We start from the raw sequence: 19,248 nt of genomic DNA on the forward strand, positions 1-19,248 counted from the left end.
CTGCTCCATTGCCACCTCTGTGTCCCTCAGCATGTTTGGGTCTCTCCCTGTTCTTTTACCCACTGTCTTTTGCACAAGTGGCTTTAGAAGATGTTCACTGCCTAGATGTGCCCTCAACTCCTGCAGGAAAATCCTCCTTGTGCTAGAGGAAGGTTTCTGAGGTTCATTCTGGTAGAAGAGCTCAGCTTCTAGCATGTGACTAGAGTATTCAAGAAAGACTTTGCTCTCTAGTGACAGGTGAGCACTCAGGTCCAGGGAGTACTTTATCCTGAGACTTGTTCAGATTTAAGCTCAAGTCTGCCTAGAAAACTCAAAAGGCTCCATTGTAGTGTGGATGGTATGACTGGTTATGTTGGCAAGACCACTTCTTGCTGGACTTAAACCTGCATCTGATTCAGGCAAAATGGTAACCAAAGACTTGCTGGTGGTGGGAATCCTGAATTCCTCATGTTTTCGGTGGTGTTTGTTGCCTTGGAAGGAGGACAGGCTTTCCCAGCAGCTGCATGTTAAGCCTTGGTCCTTCTGGACCAGCCTTGCTCAGGGCTTTGTTGTGGAACCACAAACATACTGGTGGTGCCTTCAGTGTGGAGTTAATTGTAATAATTGTGCATGGGAGCAAAGCTGGGAGCTGCTGTGACTCGTGTGGTGCCCTCCTTGGCCATCATGCTTCAGGAGTGCCCAAGGTGGCCTTACTACAAGCTTGCTCCTTGCCATCGTAGCTCCTGTAGCACTTTTCTGAGGGTGCACTTGGCATGGATGCCTAATGGGCGCTTGTGTCCTGAGCATGTTTCAGCAAGGGCTGCTCATGCTCCATGGGCTGATTTATCTATATATGTATTTTCAACTACTAGCTGGAGCCAGCCATGCTGCAGAGTAGAAAGCAGAGAGCACTTAATAGCTGCAGACTGCTCATCTGGCAGCAGTATTTGATCCTTAACAGAAGAAAATATGTATCAAGTAAGTAAAACAAGTATCAAAAACTGAGTTTGGAATTGGTTTCTAATGGAAGTAGCTCTTAATCCACCTCTTAAAGCTTCCATTTGAGCATCTCCTAAACAGATTTCATTTGCGCTGATGCTGTAAAATAATGCAAATAGATGAGTAACTGAGATGAGAACCTAACCAGCATCTCTGCTTGTATCCAGTGAGGACTGAAGTGGGTCAGGGCACTCTTGTGCTGGAGGTGGCTTGCAGGAGCAGGCACGCATCACCCAAAACCTTCTGTTGGGGAAGGATGTCTTATTGCAGCCTCTGGAGCTACCTGGTGATGCTGGTGTGAGCAACAAATACATTGGGCTCATGGAGCTTGTCTATAAGTTTTTTTTTTACTCAAGTTGCAGTCTGAACTGTGTGCCAGCTCCTCAAATCTGCCTTAACAAGCATTTTCCATTTTGAGGAGAGCATCAGAGTGGCTGTTTGGTAGCCCTGAGCTACCCCAGGCAACTAGTAGCCTGGCCTTTTTTTGTGACTGATACTGGAGGTAGTGGCAGGGTGGTTTATACGTGTGCAAGCTTTGATTCCAGGTGAGATTCATCCCCAGGATTCTGCCAGATGTGGTGGGTTGTTTTTTCTCCATCCCTTGCACTGTTAGATGTCTAAGCAATGGCTGGGATGCTCAGTGAAAGGCTTTGCCTGCTGTAGCTCATTGGTGGCAATAAGGTAACTCTCCAAAAAGAGACCCTAAGTGTGTTTTTGCCTCGGTGCCACCGTTGGAAGGAACACTAGGGACAAGGCCGGTGTTTGGCTGGTTTGTACAGCTGAAATCCTGCTGAGATCTTGTGTGGTGACTCCACCTGGGTCTGCTGTGAGAGGACCTCTTGGGCCACCTTGCTGTCTTTTAGGGTGGCAGTGTAACTCAAGTTGGAAGGGACCTCTCAAGGTTATCTGGTCCCAAGCTCCTGCTCAAAGCAGGATGAGAAAGCTGCTAGAGGGTGGCAAAAGTAGCGTAGCCCAAGGGGGCTGTAGAAACTAATTCCATGGGCTGTCTTGTTCCCAGAACAAGGCTGGTTTAAATGGTCACCTCTGAGCTGGCTCTGAAAGAGTCCACTTCCAAAAGATACGTGGTCCTTGCTGTCACCACACAGGTGCTTTCTGGTGCCACCATGGGCCTGGATTAACAACAGGGGTGTCTTCAGCTGGTGCCGCATCTTCTGTCTTGGCACCTTGTGCGTGGTCCCTTTGGGCGCTGGCAAAAGAGCTGAATCACAGGTGATGTCTGTGCTGCTGCCAGCTCAGAGGCTGCACTCAGACACGGCAGCAGCCGCTGTCCGTTTGAGACGGCTGCAGGGAAACGCCTGGCTTCCCTCCCTGCCCCTCTGGCATGTTTTCTCCCCAGGAGTGAAGAGGGAAGGTGAAGCAAACCCCTGAAGCTGTGATTCTGCACCTGAGCCTTCTGGAAGGTAACTGGGAAGCTGCAGGCGTCACTGATGGTACTGGCTGTGCCAGTCTCCTGATGAAATATGTGGCTTTGTGCCAGCTGAATGCCTTAGTCAGGCTTGTGTGCCATTTTTCAAATCAGATTGCATTTGGGACTAAAGGTTGTTCAGTTGTTTTTCCTTTACTGCAGCCTGCTATTTGCCCAAAGGGGTACGGCCACCAGCCTGCTCCCCCTATAGAGAACGTACTTTCCCCCAAAGGTGATATCCTGGTGGATTCAACACCCTACAAACTGTGGTGAAAGTGAGTCAGTCGCATCCTTGTTAGCACCTAAAGTAACACATGCTGCAGAGTTTGCACCCTGGATGTTGCAGCAGATAATTGAGAGGAGTTTGGTACTTAAATATAGAAGTGTTTTGTTCTTGAGGCTTATGAAGCTGAAGCTTGTTGTGCAGAATTTGACCTGAATATGTTGGCTTTTAAATCCCTCTGGGACTGATACATGTTAAACCCTGCTGCATTTCAATGTTCTGATCTTTTTAAAGACAAACGCAGTTGTGGCAGTCTGCTTGGTGAATGCAATTACGGGCACGCTTCTCATCCTGAATTGTGTTCTAGCTGTCTTTACTGATTTTATATTTACCTTGGGCATCTGTTTTCTGTTTCTAGAAACACAGTGGTAAATTCCCTGCTGCCTCAAGAGGCAGCAAGGCTTGTGGTCAGCTGGGTCCCACCAGCGCAGCAGGACCCGTACTCTCTGTTAATGTGATAAGCTGCTCCGTATTCCTACTTGTCGCTGTTTCCATTTTTCAGGGCATACCGGGGAAGTGACTTACCACACTGATGCTGGAACCAAGAATAGACCTTAGGTGTCCTGACTCTAATTCTGTGGTTCAGCTGTGGGATTGTGCTGCCTGTCTTTATTCCCCTGTCCCCTTCTTAGCAAACCAGAAATAGCTGCCTGAATATCCTCAGTTCTTCTCCGCCCCACATGAGGAATCTGTCAGGGCAGAGGTTCCTCTTTTGTAGTTCAGAAACAAAAAGTAGTTGCTATTTAGGTGATGGTTATTGCTGGTTTGATCACATCTGCAGCTCTGGGAGGTGCTTTTCTTGAACGTTGGCAGTTGGCTCAAGATAATGGAGAGTTCTGTTGCATTGTACAGCTCTGGAGATGTGTGTGCCTGACTTCAGGTGACTTTTCTCAAACAGCACTGACTTTTCTCCATTGGAATAATGGTAATATAGTCAAATCAGGAGGATTTGAGCTGGACAAGACCTCTGGAAATACCAAACCTGCTCAGATGAACTGAGTGCCTAAGGATGGAGATTCCCTCTGCTTCTCTGTGCCCTGCCCCATGGCTGCACCACTTAAGAGGAGAAAAAGTTGTGCCACTTCTCTTGCTGCAGCTTTTCCTGTTTCTTTGTGCACTGTAAGAGCCTGCAAGAGCTCCCTGTTAATGACCGAACACAATGGGAATGTGGTGTCTGCCTTCCCTATGCCAAGCAAAACTTGTTCCTGTACAGTGTGTTGTGGCCCTGTGAGTGTTACCGCAGCTTCTCTTGGTGTCCCCTGCGCTCCCTGTGCTGTGGCTGCAGCTGTGCTGGCTCTTCACTGGCAGCACAAGGTCCCAGGGCTGTGGGCCTGAGGCACTAGAACTTCACTTAAAATTAGTCTGGGTATTGATTCCCCCTTCTCCTGCAGCAAGGCAGTTGTTTTAAGGTGCTTGTGTGCGCTGGAGGGGGAAAACTCACTCTGGCATCCTGGCTGCATGGCTGCCGTAACTACGGAGACATTAACTGTAGCTATAGAAGGTGGTTAAGATGCCTGTTTGCCCTTCAGACATGCAAGTGTTTCCCTTGCCATGGAGTTGCTTGGTGTCTGTAGGAGGTGCTGCTTTTTGGCTGACTAAAACATTCAGCCTGCTCCCACCCCACTGGGGCAGAGTCTGGCTGGGCGGTAAAAACTGCAGACGAGCTGTTTTTCTGGAACTGCAGCAGGCTATTGTTTAGGACATCAGCTTTTTTCTTCTTTACAAGCTTATTTGATGAATTACAAAAGAAACTGCACTGTGTTCAGTCTCCAGGGCCTCGGTTGTGTTGTTTCCCTCCTCCTCTGCCCTGCCCCAAATGTGCGGATGGCTCCGCAGCCTCTGGGCATGGCAGGTGTATCCATGGTGGCACTGAAACCCATTTCTTCTGCCTGGCTTCTGTTGGTAAGAGCTTTCCTATTGATCTCATCACCTCTGCAAGGAGATGGGGCAGAAGGATGGACTTGCAGTTTAATTGGTGGATGAAGGGAAGGATTTGATACTCTGCCATCCCTCCTGTGCTGAGTAATGTCCCAGTGGACAAACTTCTATCTCTGGAGATTAAAATGTCCCTTTGTCTCACCTTGCTGGGGGTGCCAGTCAGCAAAGGTGACCCACTGTTATAGACCTGCTCAGAGAAGTCCAGATCCCTTCTAAACAGCCTTTCTGCAGCTCTGCGGTGAGCATTCAGAGGATGAAATACTCATTTGGAGCATGACTTCAAACAGTGCACGCATGTGCTCATCTGGTACTGGCTGCCGCTGCCAAATGTGGTGTCCAGCTCCTGTACATTGAGAGTGCAGGTGCCAGACATTGCTGGTAACATAAGAATCTACAGCCTGGTACGATGTTCTACTAATGCGAGTTTCTCGTGAGCACACCCACAGTTACATGTGCCTTCAGGCTTGTGACATGTACTGCCCTGTGTCAAATGCTGTTTTCTGCCTCTGTAGAGAAGCTTCCACCAACATTCCTACCGTGTGGTGGAAGACTTTGAGCAGAAGGAGCTGGATAGCTGTAAGGCGAGAGGTTCTTTTGCTTTCTGCAGGACTCAGTTTTGAGATTACTCCTGGACTTCCGCTCCAGTTTTAGGCAAGTTAAGAGCACAAGTGCTGCCCTGCCAGTGGCTTGTTCTGCTGGGTGGTCTCCCACAGACCCAAGCTGAACTACTTGTTTGGGGACAACTTACTGGTGGCAGAGCTTTGTCAGCGCTAGCTGTCAGGAATACATTCAGTGGATGCACTGTGTGTTGTGTTCTTATCTTAAGGCCTTATTCAAGGCATTAAAGCATCATTTATCAGCACAGTGGTAAGGTGGTTTATTTACCTGGAGCCCTTTCCTGAGCTTCCAGCATTGCTAAGCCTGGCTCCTTAGGGCTCAACTTTACATCCATCTCTTATAAAATGGGCTTGGCCAAAGCTACTAGAAAGGTCTAATTCCTAAACAGCTGTAAATTACAGTATACAGGGAAGACAGCTGCATGCTTTGAGGTCCTGGGCAGGGGCTGAAAGACTTAAATTGCAAGTCTAACTGGCACTTGGAAGAATAAGTTGTTCTGTGGCTGGCTGGGTGTTGGGCATCAATTGGGGTGTCTTTCCCAAGGTGGGTGCTGTGAATTGCAGCTTGTGCTGCTGGAGTGATCTGCTTGAGACTGGGTGCATTCACCTTAAATGTAGTAGTTTAGGGCTTTGTAATTGGATTGAAAAGATGGTTTGGGGTTGGCCTGAAGAGTTGAAACCACCACCGTGGGCTCAGTGTAGCTGTGGATTTGTGCTGTGAAACATCTGGCTCAGGTGTGATGGGTCCATGATGCTTGTGTGTGCTCCCCTGGTATCTGTAGGGGCCCTGGGATGATGCAGGAATTAAGAGGACTAATTGCAGCAGCAGCATTGTCCTGATCACTTTTACTAGCAAAAGCTCAGCTGAAGAGGAGGAGCGGTTCATAAAACATTTGCTCTCTGGAGAGCAACCCGAGTGCCTGCGAGCTGGAGGAGCGCCACGCCGGTGTCGAGACAGCTCCACAGAGCTCTTAAATCCGTCAGGGTTTGGCTCGCACGCTGGCTCCCAATCCAGGCATTAAAGCTGCAGCAGCGAGTCAAAAGTCAGAGCTGAGTTTCTATTAAAAGGCACCTTTTTTGCTGTCCCCTGCAAAGGAGCGTTGGCACGTGCGTCTCTTGCAGCTCCGAGTAGAGGCAGGAAAAGTTCCAGAAGCTTTCTGCAAATGGCTCTGGGCAGCAGAGCTGCTGGGTGTGGGCAGATGAATGAGAATCACATTGACCCTTCTGTTAAAATTTCACCCACAGATGTGAAAAATACTTAGGTGTTTGCACTTGGTGTTGTTCTTTTTTCATAGTCTGAGTTCTGATGTTTGCTGCTTCACTTTGGGATCTTGGCAAGATGCATCAGCAGTTTCTGGTGTCATGTGCATTGTAAATGTTCTTTTTCTGCTTGTGGGGGAGTCAAGGTTGACTTTTCCCACAAGAACTGCTGTTTGAGTGGCCCCAGTGATGTGAGGGCTTTCTTTCAGGTGGGCAGCCTCTGTCGGGCTCTTGTGCCCCATCCCCAGGGAGAGGGTTCAGTGGGTACCCCCAGGCAGGAGTTGGGGGGTAAGAAATAAGATCTGGTATCTCTGTTTCTTAGGCTACCTGCAAACACTGTCTTCAGGGGATGCAACCTGATCGCTAAGCAACTGCAAATGAGGAAATTTTGAGTGTGGCTTTGCAGCTTTTCCTCCTGATGTCCCTGTGAGCAGCTGTAGGTACCAAGTGAGGCAGGTTCAGATGCGCTGGGGTGATGTGGGGTCTCCTGTGAGCTCAGATCAGCCTGCAGAGCGTGTGACTGAGCGCTGCCTGTTCAGACCTGTCACAGCTTCTGGAGCGGATGAAATCCATCTGCGTTCACAGCAGAATGTCAGCGCTGCCAGGACACCAGGTTAGCAGTGGGTCACTTGTAGCCGGCAGGATTTTGCATGGTGGTAAGTGCTGAAACTCTGATGCCCAGGGAGCAGATCACTTTAAAGGCCAGTAATCCTGCTACTCATACTGGTCTTACTGGTTTTCTAGCCATGGTGACAACTGAGCAATCCTAAGAGCAAATGTGTGAGTGTGGCAGTGTGGTGGCAGAGATGGGGGTGGAAGAAATGGGGCAGAGCAGCTGGACCCCGGGACACATTTGGGTGCTCCCACTGAGCCCCTCAACCCTTGCTGGTGCATCGCAAGTGGAACTCCGGTCCCACCTCCCCGATAAGCAGGAGGTGAGGGGCAGGATGGCACTGTCTGTGTGGTGTTTGCCGCTGTGGGTCTCTAGGAACGCTGCACACGCGGGGTCTGTGCAGGGCTGCTCTGCCCAGCATTACAAACCCCCTGCTCAATGGCAGAGGTGTTTGTCAGCAATGAGGCTCGGGCCGTGGCATCAGCTGCTTTGCTTTGACTCTTGCACTGTTCAGTGACTAATCAGATTTTTGAGCCTGTTTAACAAATTCAGCTGTCTCCCTCAAACAATACACTGGCTGTATTTTTAAATGCGTCACGTGGCTTCGGAGAAGTCGGCAAAGCAGCGTGGTGGCGCGGCTGGCCTGTGCCGGGAGATGCTGTGCCCTGCCCGGAGCAGTGACGAGGAGGGAGCAGTCTCCTCCCTGCCTCGCGCTGTCTGCCGCAGCTTTTTCCCCCAGCGAACACGCTGCAGCCCCACGGGGCGGCTGCTGCTCTTCCCGCTCTGCCCAGGGTGAGTACCAGCCAGGTTTTTCTGTGGCTGCAGGGCTGGGTGTCAGTGCAGGTGCTACTTTTGGGGAGAGCCAGAACAGATATTTGGGCAGGACGCCCTTTTCCAAGTGCGGTCGGAGTTCATAGTCCTGTGTTGCAGCCGAAATGAGTCTGTGCCTCTGTTGGGGAAACTTGCAAGGATAAAGCTCTGTAAATGTGGGAAGATGTTGTGACTTGCTGACAGCTTCTGCAGACCAGCTCTGCCTTGGGAGGAGGTTGATGCTTCAAGTGAAGGACACACCTCTACCTGTCTGGGGTTTCTGTGGGTGTTTTGAGGTTTCTCGCTGCAGTGCGAGGCTGGAGACAACAGCTCCATGCAGGTATGTCGCTGTGTAACACACCTTGGGGTGGGTACATCCCAGCATCTCACTTTGAGCACACTCAAACCTTCCCTGGCACTGAGTTGGTACTGATGTCAGACTGCACTTGAGCATGATGGCATTTTTTTACTCATCTGGTTTGGGCAGTAGTTTGGATTATTTTGCACAAAAACTACTGAAAATCTGGGTTAACCTTGTGGCCCTTGCTGGTTTGGATCAGGTGAGGCTGGAGGATATCAACTGGATCGCAAGCTTACTTTGTTGCAAACTGAAAGCTTCAGGGCGAGCTGCCTTGTTTTGCAGCCTCTGAATAATTAAAACCATTTCTTGAACGCTTTGCTCTTTTCTTTTGGTTTGGGGACATGTCCAGCTTGCTGAGACTTGCTCCTCTTGAATAGAGCTGGCTGCTGTTGTGTCCCCATGGGACCCCTGCGTTCCCTCTCTGGGGTGGCAGCTGAGCTGTGGAGCAGGGCAGGACTTTGTGACCCCTTGGTGGCCTGGTGCTCTGCTCGGGGGGGGATGCTCGGTTCACAGGGAGAAATTTCCTTGCTTGGGTTCTCAGTGGTCGGAAAACCTGCTGCTGTGCGAGGGGGGTGGTCTGGTGTGTACTTGTCTGTTGGCTCTTGGGCAAGGCCTGGCCAAACAGGCTGTTGTGAGCGTTCTGGGGACGGTGTTTGCTGCTGGGAGGCATCTTTGTCAGCAGCCAGGCTGGCATGTTGCTGGCTGCCTGTAGCCATCTCCTGTTGGGGCTGGTGTCTGTGGCATCTCACCTCCGAGCCTGCAAATGCCTGCTAATGAGCCAGGCCTTGCTATTCTCAGCCTAGGCATTGGTGTGTGCAGCTGTGGGCCTGGTCTGTGCCCCCCAGTTTCTAAAACTGAGTAGATGCCTCTGCTGAGCTTGTTCCAGCACAAGCAGCAAAGAAAACCTCCTAGTGTAATGGCATAGAGGCCTGTCTGGAGCATCTCAAGTTCCATAACTATGACATGGGGGCTTCAGTTCTGCTTCCGATCAAATGGGATCTCCCAGCTGATCTAGTGACCCACCCTCGCTTTTGTCACCCGTGGCTGCTTCTGTGGGCTCCGGCCGTGTGGCACGGGGCTGTGACCCACAGCAAAGAGCGTGCAGCCTTTCCAGAGCGCTGTGGAGGTTTGGTACCTCCTGGATGTGCCACCTGCCGGACAAGCTGTTTGTGGGCTACTGGAGCCTGGTGCCCTCCTGGGCCTCTGCCACGAGCGCCAGGAGGGAAGGAGATGTGTCATGCTGCAGCACTGATGGGCTCTTACTCTGTTGCAGTTCTCAGCATGCTGAGTAACCCTCTCGGGAATGTCCTAGGGAAGCCCCCGCTGGGTTTCCTGCCTCCAGACCCTATTGGTTCAGACCTGTCTGAGAAGTTTTCCACGCCAATGCTGAGGAACTCCCGCCTGGACTCCCGCTCCCTCCTGGACTCTCGTTCCAGCAGCCCCTCGGACTCCGACACCAGTGGCTTCAGCTCTGGCTCTGACCACCTCTCAGATTTGATTGTAAGTTTGGGTTTTGCACTTGCTTGGGGGTTGCTGGTGTTGTGCTGTGTTTCTGGGGAGCATGGCAGAGCTGGGGGGGCTGTGAGCTGCAGCCCTGCCTGCTTGGGAAGAGGAGGGAGTGCTGGAGCGAGCTGTTGTGCCCACACTGACGCAGCAAGGTTCTGCTATGGCCCAGGGTTTGGAAGGAGGGCTGCTCATGCAATCCTCCTTCAGCACAAGCTAACAGTATCCTTGTAATTTTTTTTCCTAAAAAAATGTTAGAGCTTTTTGGCTTTGTGCTTGCAGCCCTAAAGGGTTAATGTAGCCCATGGAGGGGAGTGAATGCTTGTGTGGCAGGAGGGTGTCTGTGCTCTGATCCCTGCAGTGAGGTGGCTGATCAGCACAGCTGTCTCAAGGCCTCAGCCGGGGCTTCTCAGGAGCTCCCTGTCCCTGCCTTTGATTGCCCTTCCCATGTGCTGGCTGCATTTCTGCATCTCAGGGCTGTTTCTTCTGAAGCTAACTGGGTCTAGCCTGTTCCTGTTCCCTAAAGCACAGCTAAATTTGGAAGCCGGCGAGCGAGGCGAGTGTCTGTCTCACTGACCTGCTCTGTGCTGCAGAGTGAGCAGCAGCCCTGGGTGCCAGCAGGACAGCCTGGCTCCGGTCAGCCCCGTGGGTGCTGCTGGGTGCCTCAGCACCCAAGGCTAAAACCAGGACTGAGCTGTGCCTGGATCTGCTGAGGTGCATCCCTGGCCTTGACCCTTGTGTTTGGTGGGCATGAAGGACACAGCTGACTTGATGTGGACTCAGTTCTCCTACAGTCCATCCTGGAGAGTCAGGGTCTTGAGCTGTGAGTGGCTCTGGTGACAGCAGGGCTTTGTGCCGGCCCTGTTTGTGAAGGTCAGGTCTTCCCGGTGTGGGCGGCTGGATCTGCAGAGTGGCTGGCACTGAGCTGCACTGTCTAGCATCCCTGCTGTTTTATTAATCCTTGCTTTTACTCCTTCCACCCCAGGAGAGGCACATTAAACCTGTGAGCAGTTGGGTCTGCAAGGTGCCTCCTGCTTAACCAGCCCTGCTGCTCATAATTTGGCCTGGGTTTGGGGCAGAATGGCTGAAGGGACAGGCCTTCCCCAGGGAAACTGTGGTCCCATCAGGCTGCTGTGTGGGTGAGGTGGCTGCTCTCCTGCCTCTGCCATATCTTGGGGGTTCTCAGGAGAATAGGAGGTCACCAGGAGCCCCTTCTGCTGCTGTGGGTGAGGGCAGGGCCCTTGGGGATGCATGCTGGAGCTTGTGAGGATGGGAGGAAACAGCCTCAAGTTGCACCAGGGAGACTGAGGTTGGATCTTGGGAACAATTTCTTCCCCAAAAGGCTGTGGGGCATTGGAACAGGCTGCCCAGGGCAGTGCTGGCATCACCATCCCTGGAGGGTTGAACAGACCAGAGATGAGGTTCTCAGGGACCTGGGGTAGTTGTGAACTTGTCAGTGTTGGGTTAACAGTTGGATTTTATGATCTTGTGGGTCTTTTCCAACCAAAACCAAATTATGATTCTATGGCCAGTATTCCGTTCTCCTGCTTAGAAGCTGTTTTAATGTGGACTTTCTCTTGCAGTCAAGCCTTCGCATCTCCCCGCCTCTGCCCTTCCTGCCTCTCAGTGGGGTGTCAAGAGACCCTCTCAAGATGGGAGTGGGGTCCCGTCTGGATCAAGACCAAGCTGCCCTGGCTGCAGTCACTTCCTCTCCGGCCAGCGTGTCAAAAAGATGGCCTGGAGCATCTGCGTGGCCTTCCTGGGATCTCCTGGACTCTCCAGAAGACCCTTTCAGTATCGAGAGAGAAGCCAGGCTTCATAGGCAAGCAGCAGGTAAGTTGGGTGGTGAGTCTCAGCAGGCTTTGGTGTGTGATGATGGTCCTGTGCTTCTGGGAGGTCACGAAGGTGGCCCCTGTGCAGGTAACATGGCTGGGAGTGAGTTTGCAGCAGATCAGAGCTTTCTCTGTGCGCCAGCCTGCTGCTGGGTCTGCCTGCTGACAGCAAAACAGGCAGGATGTGTGGGCAGCTGACAGCAAAACGGGCAGGGTGTGTGGGCAGCTGCCTGTTGCTGCTGCAGCTCTGCTGAACCTACGATTGTGGAATATGGGGATTCGCCTGGAGACCTGTAGGAGGTTGCTGGTCTGTACTGAATGTTGCTTGTGCTTATCCCAGCTGTGAATGAAGCGACCTGCACCTGGAGCGGGCAGCTGCCTCCCCGAAACTACAAGAACCCCGTTTACTCCTGCAAAGTGTTCCTGGGAGGAGTCCCGTGGGACATTACGGAAGGCGAGTAGCCCCCAGGCCCTGCGCTTGGGGTTTGACATCAGGAGGGCTCGGGATGGAGCTTTTTGGGGGACGCTGACATCTCTCCTTCTGTCTGTAGCTGGACTGATCAACACCTTCCGTGTTTTTGGCTCACTGAGTGTGGAGTGGCCTGGTAAGGATGGCAAACACCCACGCTGCCCTCCCAAAGGTAATATGCCTAAAGGTAATAGCGACACGGTAGGGTTACATTTTTCCCATGCTATGTTACAGCACGGATGCTGGGCTGGTATGGCTGCATGCTGGTGACTGGATGGTACAGAGCACCCTAGAGTAAATGTCCCGCTCTCACTTGGGTCAGCACCAGGGCTGCGGAGCACTGTCACCTCTTGTCTGGTATCCCCACTGTCCCTTGCAGGGCTAGGCAGAAACATGGGGTGGGGAGAAACCTCCTCTGGTGCTTCTGGAGCCCTGCGTGGGGCTGTTTTGCTCTGGGCAATGGCCACTAGTCCCCTCTGCCAGTGCAAGCACCCGATTGTGTGCATCCTTGGCATAAATCTGGCAGGCTGGGGGGACCAGAGAGCAGAAAGCCCCCACAGCACAATCATGGCTGAAGCAGCTGGGCCAGTACGTTGTGTGAACAGTAAGCTACTGGGTAAGGAGCGGCTGGTTTGTAGTCTCAGTGGTGCCTGATGACCTCATTCAGTCACCAGAGCAGTGTGAAGTATGGAGTGCTGTGCTGATGGAAGCAATTTTTAAAGCCCTGAACTTCTATTTCTGGGCCAAGGCATCCTAAACGTGAAGCAAAATCTGTTTTCCTGCAGATCATGCTATGGCCAGGCTGGTGGTGCCCACTTGTCATGTCTAGAGGTGGCTTTGAGTGTGAGGGACACTGGCCCACGTGGCACTGGCTGTGGGCAGCCTGTTCCCTTGTGCTGTGCTTGGGCTCTTGCCCAGCTGGGCTCTGTGGATCTTGTGTGCAGAGCCTACTGCAAATTGCTGCCTTCCCTCAGAGGGGCTGGGGCAGCAGGGGACACGCAGTGCAGATACTTCAGGTGGCATTTGAGAGTGATTATTTCTTTTTTCTTTTTGGAAGATGTTTGCCAACGGGGTTGATCTTTCTCCTCTGCTACAATTATAACAGCCGCTTCTTTCTCTTTGCCTCTGAAGGATACGTCTACCTGGTGTTTGAGTCGGAGAAATCTGTGCGTGCTCTGCTCCAGGCCTGCTCCCAGGACCTGCTGAGCCCTGACGGGCTCAGTGAATATTACTTCAAGATGTCCAGCCGCAGGATGCGCTGCAAAGAGGTGAGCAGACCTGTGAGGGTGGCCTTGTAGGGAGTGCTGATGAGATCATTGGGGGCAAGGGGGTGCACAGTGTTACTCCAGGAGAGCAGAGGTCAAACTGGCTCTTGGCCCTCTTTAATTGGTGTGTTCCTGCAGCAGGGCTGATGCAGGCAGGGAGGGAAGTGTCAGATCAGTGTTTGTGTCCTTCACAACCACCACTGTTGGGAGTTGTGACCTGTATCTGTTGGAAACTCTGATTTCATGAAGCCAAGGAGCTTTGGTTAGTTGGAAAGGAGCATGGAAACATGGATTTTACTGCTTCATTTTCTGTTCAGCGTACCCTTGCTTACAGAGACAGACTTTAATCCCTTTGTTGCTTTGTTAAACCTCATCTGCTTGCAGAATGAATGGCTTTTGTGCTTGCTGCAGGCAGATACTTTGGATCCGCAGCTGTAAATGCAGCTGCTCTCCAGCACAGCCTTGGCTGGCTAACCTGTGCTCTGGAGGTGCTGAGGCTGCCAGAGGCTCAGGGTGGCCTCCCAGTAAAGAGGGACGAGTTCAAGATTAGAAATTCCACTCTTATCTAGATAGGCACAAACTCATTGGGCTGCAGAGAGCTCTGCTGCCGGCAATTGGCAGTGCTATTGTGCTCGGTGATGTAGCTCTGGCAGAAGTTTCTCCTCTTTGGAGCCCTGGATTGTCTGTCTAGCAGATGGAAGCTCCTGTTGAAGTTGGCAGTGGGTGGGTTGTTTTGTTGATCAACAACAAGCGCCTGTGCAGGGCGGTGTCTGACTGGGCTGTAAATGTCGGTAGGTAAAATGCACTTGAGCATGGAATATTTCCTGGACACCAGCCCTAAGGGACCAGTGTGGTGGATTCCAGTTTGGATGTGGACATAAGAGTGACGTGTTTGAGTTTAGGGGTAAAGTCTGAGGTTTTGGGGTGGCTTCTGTCAGCTGAGGGTACTGAGGAGCAGTGTAGCATGTGGCTTCATGGGCCCTTGGCCAACCAACCCACTTGTGTGTGCTTTCAGGTGCAGGTGATCCCATGGGTGCTGGCAGACAGCAACTTCGTGCGCAGCCCATCACAGCGGCTGGACCCCAGCAAGACCGTGTTTGTGGGGGCCCTGCATGGGATGCTGAACGCTGAGGCCCTGGCAGCCGTCATGTACGACCTGTTTGGAGGAGTGGTCTACGCTGGCATCGACACGGACAAGCACAAGTACCCCATTGGTAAGTGCTGCTCCCCCAGGATCACTCATGATGTGCTCTGAGGAGCTTACAGCAGTGTCCCGTGGTCTCTTGATGGCAGTGATGCACAGGGCACCGTGGGGACAGCTGGCAGAGCTGATGTGCCTGGGAGCTGGAAGGTCCCCTAGATCATTCTAGAGCAGCCTGAGGCTTTTAATATCCTCTGAAGGATTTTTCTGCCCTTTTTCAGTGCTATTAGATGCTGCTTTAGTTGCTGTTCCATCCCCAGAGCTGTGGGTCTCACCCTGGTTCCTGCTGCCTGTCAGGGCAAACTCGGATCCACTGGCTGCAGAGCAACAGGACAGGGCCACGGGCAGCATCCTGTCCCCACTGTCCTCTCTGGTTCCCCTTCAGGGTGCCGAAATGTCACAGTGTCCCCTGTATCTCCTTGGTGGCCTCACAGGACAGGAGACTGAGGCTGCTGATTTATGTGGAAAACCCCTGAGCATGAGTTCCAGCTTTTCAGGCTGCAGCATGTTGTGAATCTCCCCTGTGTTGCCAGGCAGGAACATCAGGGTTTGGTGGCACAGAGCTATCAGCTGCTTGTCACTGTCCTTGGGCAGCTTTCAGGCATTTCTGGTCAAGGCTTTGGTGCCCAAGGCCTGGGGTTTGGACATGCACTCAAGTGGCTTTGGGAACAGTCCCGAGTGGGGTTGGGTATGGAAATATGAGAATTTAAGCAAATAGAGTTCCTGTGTGAGCACAGGTGAAGTATTGCGTGCTGTGAAGTCCCAGAGCATGACCTGAAAAGCTGCTGTGGCTTCATGCATAGCCAGGTGGCTCCCTCAAGTAGGTGAGATCTCTGGCTCCCAACAGCAGACTGGTACTTTGAGTTGTTGTAGCATTACAGCAACAAACTCAATTCTGGTAACTAAATTGTACCCTGATTTTGCTTAGTGTTGACTGAAGCATCTCCTGTGCTGAGATGCTGCCCCAGGCTTGGCAGAAGGTTCCTCATGGGAAGAACCTGCCTTGTGCTGAATCATCTTGAGTAGTGGGTGATACTGCTGGAGACATTAGTATAAAAATCAGTATCTGACTGTAGTTGTGAGGAGCTGCCTTTGAGACCAGCCCAGCAGAGGAACCTTTTGGGGAGGGGGTTCCCCAAGAAGGTGGAATTGGCCGTTTTGGCAGAGGAAGGACCCCTGAGCGCAGCTGCGATCCTCACATACAGTGTAACCCAAACCAGATCTGGGCCCTCCAGCCTGCGTCCTGCGGGATGCTACAGCAGAGGAGTTAATGGGTTCTGGGCAACGCTTTGCACTGTGGCTGTGTGTGGTGAGCTGAGCTTTAGTGATCTGCTGGTGCGTAGGACAGGCTTGTAACAGCCAAAGCTTCCTTCACACCAAAGAAAAACTTGTAGGTAAGCATGGTTTTCCTGGAGCTTAACAAAGCTTGGCTGGAAACCTGTGCAGGAATGCTGCTCACTAGCAGTGAAGCTCTAAAACATGAGGCTCTGGGATGAGTGGGAGGCTCAAAATAAAAGCTGCTGAGCTGTGTCGGCACCACCTTCTTCCAGGTGCAGGCGGGGAGGCCTCAGCTGTGCCCTGGCAGCCTCTGGCCACTGTCCCTCCTGGGACTGCTGCTGCCTCTAAACTTGTCTTAACCAGCCTGGAGGTGTCTGTGGAAAAGCTTTTCTACTGCCTGCTGTGCTGTTACCGCCTGGGGAAGAGGCACGGCCTTTGGATACCACCTCCCTGGCAAAGCTGAACCGTGCTTGGGAAAGGATGGTGCTGGCAGCAGCTCAGGCTCAGCCTTCCCCGAATCCTGCCACGGGTGCGGTGCTGGGTCACTCAGATGTTCATCTGGCTTGTTCCAGGGTCTGGCCGTGTCACCTTCAACAACCAGCGCAGCTATCTGAAGGCGGTGACCGCTGCATTTGTGGAAATCAAAACAACCAAGTTTACTAAAAAGGTGAGTGGGGCTGATGGTGCAGCCTGGGGAGCTGAATGTGTGTGTAACGGTGGCACTGCCAGGAGTGACATGACCAGTGTAGCCAGGCTTGTCTCCCTGTGGAACAGTGAGAGGTGGTGAACTGCTCTGCCTGTTCTGGGGGGTGCTGGTGATGGATTTGGGGTGCCCAGGGCAGTGGGTTGATGCCACCCAGGGGCAGGCGGTTGTCCCCAGCACTGCCCCGTGCCCACTGCCTGTTTCTCCTGCAGGTTCAGATCGACCCGTACCTGGAAGACTCCATGTGCCAAGTGTGCAGCGGCCAGCCCGGCCCCTTCTTCTGCAGAGACCAGGTCAGGCTTTTTGCCTTTCCCTGCTGATGCTCGGGGGGTTTCTTCAACGGGGAGCAGTGTCCACTGTGGTGTCAGGGTTTGCCTGTTGTCCCTCACTGAGCAGGGAGGATGAAGCCCCTGTTGTCCCTCACTGAGCAGGGGGGATGAAGCCCCTGTTGTCCCTCACTGAGCAGGGGGGATGAAGCCCCTGTGTGGTGGCTGCTGCTGACCAGAATCCTGGTTTTTCAAACCTTTTTATAACAAAAAGGGTCACACGGGAAGCTCGGCACAACCCATCTCCGGCAGCATTGCTGGAATTCCCCCCCTGTGCCTCCATGATCCACCGCTGCTGTTCTCCCAGCCTGGAAACCCCCTGCCCCACGGCGTCACCCTCTCTGCTCTCCCCACAGATCTGCTTCAAGTACTTCTGCCGCTCCTGCTGGCACTGGCAGCACTCCATGGAGGTTCTGCGTCACCACCGCCCGCTGATGCGCAACCAGAAGAACAGGGACTCCAGCTAAAGGGGCCGCGGGAGAGAGTCCTTTTGTGAACCTGCCGAGCGGAGAGCGCAGGAGCGTGGCTGCCGGTGCCGGACCCAGGCTGGGAACGCGCTTCCTGAGGACTAATGGGGAAAAAGATTTAAAAAACAACAAAAAAAAAGACAAAGTAATCTTACATTCACGTTTGCACTTGCTGGTCTTTTTGTTTCTGCACTAATGCACAGTGAATTTTGTCGGGTTTTGTTTGGGGGGTTTTTTGAGAGGGGGGGAGCGCACCCCTCAAGCGATTCTGCAGTTCCCAGACTTTGGTTCCTCGTTTGCTGATGAGAAGCAAAACAAGAAAAATTTAAAAAAGGGCCATGTGTTGAGAAGGTGTTTATGCAGATGCCTTCACCTGGTTTTTTATTTATTAAAGGCGCTTTTTTACATTCCTTGCAATACTGATGGTAATAATGCAGGTCTCATTGGCTCCATTTTTTTGCAGTTGCCATACAGTGCCTTTCCATTCATTTAACCCCCATCTGAACGGCATAAACTGAATGTTCAGCTGGCGTTTTTTACTGTAACAACAAGGAGACTTTGCTCTTCATTTAAACCAAATCATATTTCATATTTTACGCTCGAGGGTTTTTACCAGTTCCTTTTTACACTCTTAAACAGTTTTTAAGTCGTTTGAAACGAGAGATTTTTTTCTTTCCTGGCAGCTTTTAACATTATTGCAATTTTGTGTCTGGGGGCTGCTGGTGGAAAGTTGTAAATCGAGGGGTTTGCAACAGAACAGGATGGGCTTTTGTTTTGTTTGTTTTTTGGATTTGAAACTGGACCGGATAAATGATCTCTGAGCTGCTGTATATAGTTTTAAATAGTTTGTTGCACTTTTTTAAGTTGCACTTAAGGGGGGTTGATAGAGGTTTTTAATCACACAAAGTCACAGGACTTAACTTTTCTTTTGTAACTAGCTAAAAAAGGGCTGCGTTTCGGTGGACGGATGAAGGTTCATAGGAGCCCTTTCTCTTAGAGGGGACAAGTACTTTTCCTTTCCCAAATGTATGGAGTAACGGTGCAGTCGACTGAAATGCTGCTGCTGGGATTTGAGAACTTTAATTATTATGTATTTTTTTGTTTACTTTCCCCTCTATTGGAAGCTGTGTGCCAAAGAACCAGTGTCATAATTTCTCCCTCTTTTGTTTCCGTTGGTATTTTCTTTGTTGTTTTGGTTGTTTTTTCTCCTCCTGCTGAGCTGATGTTGCATTGTTGCATATCCCAGCTGCTCTTTGTGGGGTTTTCGTGAAGCTGTGTGTGAAGTCTCTACCTCATTGTAGTATATGCAGGCAAGACTGCACTCTCCTACAGATGCGTGGAGTAAGCTGTGGTGTAGTTTTTGGCACATAATAAACACGTTGCAGCAAAAAAAGGCTTTTGTGCTCTTTGTGTGGGATTCCTACAACCTGCGGTGTCTCTTATCGTCAGCTTGGTGTCAAAACAGCCCTGGTGTGGTGGGGGATGTGTGGATGGTGGAGGAGGGTTCTCTGTGAGATGCATTTTTAGGTACCAATTTACCTGATTTAGGTACCAATTTATCAAATTTAGGTACCAATTACCAATGGCTCCTTCAGCAGGAACTCCTGGGACCTCTGTGCTAGAGCTCCCCTACTTGGAGCAGTGAATTAATGAGGTTAATTAGAATGTCCCACTCATCTTGGTGGAGGTGTGAGGCCCTGATGGGGGGTTGACAGGGGAGATGGGGTCCAGGGCTCCTGGCTGTATAGGGGGTGGTGGGGCTGCACCCTTAGGTGCCACATGTACCAGAGGGGTGGGGACTTTGGGTTCCTTCCTTGTATTCCCCCTTCCCATCTCCTGCAGTGACTAACCTGGGGTGGCTACCCCTCAACACTTTGGGCTGGGGCGTGCCTCCAAGGGCCCAGATGGCTGCTGTGAG

The 19,248-nt window shown here is 51.8% G+C and overlaps 1 protein-coding gene across 2 annotated transcripts in view; it reads left to right on the plus strand.

Moving 5' to 3' along the window:
- The window catches only part of CPEB1 (cytoplasmic polyadenylation element binding protein 1), a gene marked incomplete at its 5' end in the record, with an annotated part of 33,653 nt that extends 14,936 nt beyond the window's left edge, over positions 1 to 18,717 (plus strand). Inside the window, 9 exons of one of the 2 annotated variants that reach the window (XM_080351425.1) lie at positions 9,560 to 9,786; positions 11,373 to 11,622; positions 11,962 to 12,075; positions 12,173 to 12,277; positions 13,222 to 13,358; positions 14,371 to 14,569; positions 16,407 to 16,501; positions 16,750 to 16,830; positions 17,220 to 18,717. In XM_080351425.1, the coding sequence (XP_080207551.1) occupies positions 9,560 to 9,786; positions 11,373 to 11,622; positions 11,962 to 12,075; positions 12,173 to 12,277; positions 13,222 to 13,358; positions 14,371 to 14,569; positions 16,407 to 16,501; positions 16,750 to 16,830; positions 17,220 to 17,330 (1,319 nt within the window). In that variant the 3' untranslated portion in view covers positions 17,331 to 18,717. The remainder of the gene's footprint in view (positions 1 to 9,559; positions 9,787 to 11,372; positions 11,623 to 11,961; positions 12,076 to 12,172; positions 12,278 to 13,221; positions 13,359 to 14,370; positions 14,570 to 16,406; positions 16,502 to 16,749; positions 16,831 to 17,219) is intronic. The other variant, XM_080351424.1, reaches the window with a different exon arrangement.
- Between the last annotated feature and the right edge of the window lie 531 nt (positions 18,718 to 19,248).

The sequence above is a fragment of the Nesoenas mayeri genome (genome assembly GCF_963082525.1).
Source record: "Nesoenas mayeri genome assembly, chromosome: 11".
In the NCBI taxonomy this organism is placed as follows: Eukaryota; Metazoa; Chordata; class Aves; order Columbiformes; family Columbidae; genus Nesoenas; species Nesoenas mayeri.